Here is a 4,854-nt window from a genome sequence, read left to right as displayed (position 1 = left end):
TAAATTCTATATCGTGTTTAATTGTCGATTGATAATAGATAATATGTGTGTATACGAGTGTCCAATTCGGACACTAGTCACGGCCTACGGGGCTAGGTCGTGACATAGATGCCTTGATGAACAACAAAATTTGGAGTCTAGTAGATCTTTCTCTTGGTAAAAAGCCTATTGGCTGCAGATGGATTTACAAAGTAAAATACAAATCTACAAGTGAAATGGAGAGGTACAAGGCCAGGCTAGTTACTAAGGGTTATAGCCAATAAGAGGGGCTCGATTATGGGGAAACTTTTAGCCCTATGACAAAATGGTTACTGTGAGATCCATCATAGCACTTGATGCTTCAAAGGGTTGGCTCATCCATCATATGAATGTTCACAATGCCTTCCTTAATGGTGATCTATTAGAGGATGTCTACATGACCATTCCTCTTGGGTTTGCTAGACAGGGGGAGAACACTAAAGTCTGCAAACTTCACAAGTCTCTATATGGTCTCAAGCAAGAACCAAGGCAGTGGAACTTCAAGCTAACACAATCTTTGCTTCAGTTGGGATTTCATCAAAAGTCACTATGACTACTCACTCTTCACTAGACATGATAAACATGATATACTCATTATGCTGGTATATGTAGATGATCTTTTGATCACTGGTAGTAACCAAGATATCATCAATGACACCAGAAAAGATTTACAGAAGGAGTTCAAGATGATGGATCTAGGAGATCTCAAATTCTTCCTAGGGATTGAATGTGCCAAATCAAGCAAAGGGATCCACATGTCTTAAAGGAAATATGCTCTTAAACTGATAGCTGAGTGTGGTCTAGGGGGAGCTAAACCTGAAGCAACTCCCCTAGAACAGAATCAGAAGCTCACATCTGCACAATATGATGAGTGTATTAGAGGTACAAGTAACGAGGGACATGAAGATCACAAACTGCAGGATCCCAGCAGATACCAAAGACTAGTAGGAAGACTTCTATATCTGACCATGACTAGACCTGACTTAGCCTTCTCAGTTCAAGTTCTGAATCAGTTCATGCACTGCCCCAAAGAGTCTCACATGGAAGCTGCATTGAGAGTAGTTAGGTACATAAAAGAAGCCTCTGGTCTTGGACTACTAATGCCAGCAGAAGACACCAACAAGCTTCTAGCCTACTGTGACTCAGATTGGGGAAGCTGCCTGGAAATAAGAAGGTCTGTAATTGGCTACTTGGTCAAGCTTGGTGAAGCCTTGATATCCTGGAAATCTAAGAAAGGTGAGACTATATCCAGAAGCTCAGCTGAAGCTGAGTTTAGGAGTATGGCTCATTGTGCTGCTGAAGTTACATGGCTTATAGGGCTGTTTGAAGAACTTGGCATACACATTGAGCTTCCTATAACCATGGTGTGTGACAGCAAAACAGCTATTTAGATTGCTGCTAATCCTATCTTCCATGAAAGAACCAAACACATAGACATCGATTGTCACTTTGTAAGAGAAAAGACCAACCAATGAATGCTGAAAACAGAATTCACACACACCAAGGATCAACTAGCTGACTTGCTCACAAAGAGTCTTGGCAAGGCACAACATCAGCTGCTGGTGAATGAGCTTGGAGTCATGAACTTGTTCAAACCATGAGCTTGAAGGGGAGTGTTAACCATAGGCAAGCTACCATGGTTAATAATTTGTTAGAGTTAGTTGAAGTTTGTTAGAATTAGTTGTAGGTTGATAGTGACTTGTAACTAACTACTCAAACTCTATAAATACAACTCACTCACACCACATGAATGATGAGTGTGTGTATGTACAATGTGACTTAGAGAGCAATGTAATCTTCTCTCCTTTTCTCCTTTTCTCTGCAACTTCTCCTGTGCTTCTTCATTTGCTGCACTGCAGCTTCTCATCTTCTTCTTCCATCTTTCTTCTCGACTAACTCGTCTTGATTCATATAGTCGTCTAACAAGACTCCATCAATGAAGTTATCAAGAATTAAGCAAGGGGAAGAATCTCAGTTTTCGTAACTATTTTACCAAAGTGAAACCACAATTTCTGAGGCATAAGAGCTTGTATTAATATCTAATGATAAATATTACTATATCTTGGGCAAAGCAATTAGCGAGATTTTTTAGCTATACATCATAAGTAAGATTTCATTATGCAGAAATCTCCTTCTACAACAATGAGAAGTAAACTTCCTAATGGCCCTCGATTGTTGATAATTTTCCTTTTCTCTGGAATGGAGTGAATATCAGTATTAATTTAAAAGATTTAAATCAAATTTGGTTGAACCATTTTGAATCTTTGTCGCGTCGTACATGTGAAACTCACTTCTAAATAGAAGTTAACCATAGTTGTGAGGGATTTGAAGATATATAAAAGAACTAAATCTCTTAATGAGTGTGAAACATTCGGTAAGACAATATTTTTGATACAAAAGTTAATGAGAATATTGAGCCTTACCAGCAGGAGCAACATAACGAACTTGAAATTGAAAATAAACAATAAAAATAACTAAGGAAGTGATGAAGAAAAGAATTTCTCATGCCTATAGAAACTCCAAAAGAGGACAAAGATTGAAAAATTAGGAGTATGTTACATATGAGTCACATTGATTTTGCTAACACAAAAGGTTAAGCTATGGTAAGGGATGTAGTTTAAAATTTTGAACCAAGAAAAATATGACAAATGAGGCAGAAAGCTCTTTATTTTTTTCTTTATATTTTAATGTCTTAGTGGCTTAGAAAATTATGTTTTATAGAGAAAGTGTATTTATTATCTACAAAGTTGAGTAGGTAAAACTCATCTTTCTTTTGTATCCCTCCCTGATCTTTTATCTGTTGTTGTTGTTGATTGTTACATTTTTATTTGCAAATATCATAATAGATGGTGGAGTACAAATACGAAATGAGGATGGTGTCATCTCTATCATATACTTCTTTTAACTTAAGATAAACACTCGATATATCAGATGATTCTGTCATTCAAATAATTATTACACTTTTAAACAATTTAGAAATATATTCGGAATACTTCACGAGGATGTGTAAGATGGTAAAATACTTTGAGTCCCTTTCTTATGTCTTATGAATACACTAGACAATTTGATGCTATGCATTGTACTATTGCCATCATAAGACACTCTTCCAGCACTCAGTTTGATAATCAAGTTAGTGTTAATTCTCTGCAACAACCAAGAAAATAAAGACATATTTGTTTTCAATGTCTTACAATGTTTCCTTTGAAAGCTTTCAAGAGTTGGTCGATGAAGCATATCCACAAGAAAGTCGAGAATTGGTGCGATTTGTTTTTGCATAAAAATATCGATTGGAGGTAGAACATTGCGCTTGTCTTTGTTGGTTATTGGTTAATTTCTCAAGGAATTGGTAGTGCCCTGTTTTGGACTTTAGTCAACTGCCAGGGACTTGAGGATTTGCATGCACCAATTGCTGATACCATAAATGAGTACACAAGAACTTTTTAAGTAAAATTTAGAGTGCTGAAATGTGAAGTTTAAAGTATTTAAATATGCTGAGTTGTGCAGATTTTTTGGTGAAGTTTATAGAGTCCTAAAATGTGCAGAATTTGTGCTAAAATATGATATTGCCAAGCAGAAATGTTCTGAAAATGTGCTTGTAAATTTTTAAACCAAATTAACACTAGCAAATTTCATTGAAACTTTGTAACGTTAGACATACATGATGGAAGTACTTTTCATAAAGTCTCAAGTTTGCTGGAATAATAAAAATACTTCAAGATCAATACAAATAGGTTAGGAAGAACATTATTAACTTCTTCACATATATATTCTATATTTGGTCTGGTAAGAGAGTTGGAGACATTAGGAGGTGTATTGATGTCAAGGCTACTGGAACCAATTTTTCCTTAGCAATTTTAATTATTTTGACATTACTTGATAGGATCATATTTTGTAAAATCAACTTAGAGTTGAGATACTCTAAGTTGATTGCAACTTTTTTACTTTCTTGCAAACCATAGTTACTTTTATTATGTAATGAATTTAGTTATTTTCATTATTAATAAAATTTGCCCCTAAGTTCGCTGCTTAGTTATATATATATTTGTTAAAACATAGTATAGGAGAATTGTTTTATCCAATTCAAAAAATATTCATTTAATAAGGGGGTTAGGTCTGCGTACACTCTACCCTCCCCAGACCCCACATTATGGGATTATACTGGGTTTGTTGTTGTTGTATTCATTTAATAAGGGGATGATATTGATTTACTTTGGTTGGTACTACATATGACATACATCACTAACAATAGTTTACTGACAAGCGATAGTATAATAACGTATAATTATCAATTGCGCAGAAAGTAATTAGATAATTACAATTTTATAGCCAAACTGATCACTTTAAACTCAATATTTTTGATGCATTTAAAGCACTTTAAAAGTTTGAACTATTAGCCTCCTTAATTCTAAATAGAATACTAATTTGTAAAGGTCTTGGGAGTATCTCAAACTAATAAATGAATGTATTTAGAATAACTTATAAAAACACGAATGACTCACCCTTTAATAGTAACTAGCATCAATAGAAAAACATTATTGTCTTGCCATTAAGTTAGCATTTAAAGGCAATAGTAAAGTGCCAAAGATCAGAATGGTTGTGAACATTAGATAAGGAAATTTCATGCGAAAATTCTGAAACAAATCGTAACATTTGTGACTATTCATGAAATAACAGGAGTTATTTTATTTTTAGAAAAATATTACAAGAAATTTATTTGGAAGGAAATTAATATAATTAAACTTTTTAATTAAAATATTTGTGATGATCTTTAATTTTTTCGATTTCACTGAGATTTGAACATGCTATGTGTCAACGGGCCGATCACTTTCAACAGGA

General features: G+C 34.4%; 1 protein-coding gene across 1 annotated transcript; it reads left to right on the top strand.

Moving 5' to 3' along the window:
- Window positions 1–304: 304 nt before the first annotated feature.
- On the top strand, window positions 305–1,409 carry LOC129893940 (uncharacterized mitochondrial protein AtMg00810-like). Its single transcript, XM_055969383.1, has 3 exons — window positions 305–488; window positions 631–747; window positions 823–1,409. Exons 1-3 carry the CDS (start codon window positions 305–307, stop codon window positions 1,407–1,409), a joined length of 888 nt encoding a protein of 295 aa, XP_055825358.1.
- Window positions 1,410–4,854: the final 3,445 nt, after the last annotated feature.

The sequence above is a fragment of the Solanum dulcamara genome, chromosome 7 (genome assembly GCF_947179165.1).
Source record: "Solanum dulcamara chromosome 7, daSolDulc1.2, whole genome shotgun sequence".
NCBI classification, from domain to species: Eukaryota; Viridiplantae; Streptophyta; class Magnoliopsida; order Solanales; family Solanaceae; genus Solanum; species Solanum dulcamara.
This window is presented reverse-complemented; position numbering and strand designations above follow the sequence as displayed.

Excerpts from the sequence above, each read along its gene's own strand:
- LOC129893940 (XM_055969383.1), top strand. The coding sequence starts at position 305 with ATGGTTACTGTGAGATCCATCATAGCACTTGATGCTTCAAAGGGTTGG. Across the intron at positions 489-630 it reads ACTTCACAAGTCTCTATATG|ATGATCTTTTGATCACTGGT; the intron begins GTCTCAAGCAAG and ends TGGTATATGTAG. Across the intron at positions 748-822 it reads ATTCTTCCTAGGGATTGAAT|GGGGAGCTAAACCTGAAGCA; the intron begins GTGCCAAATCAA and ends AGTGTGGTCTAG.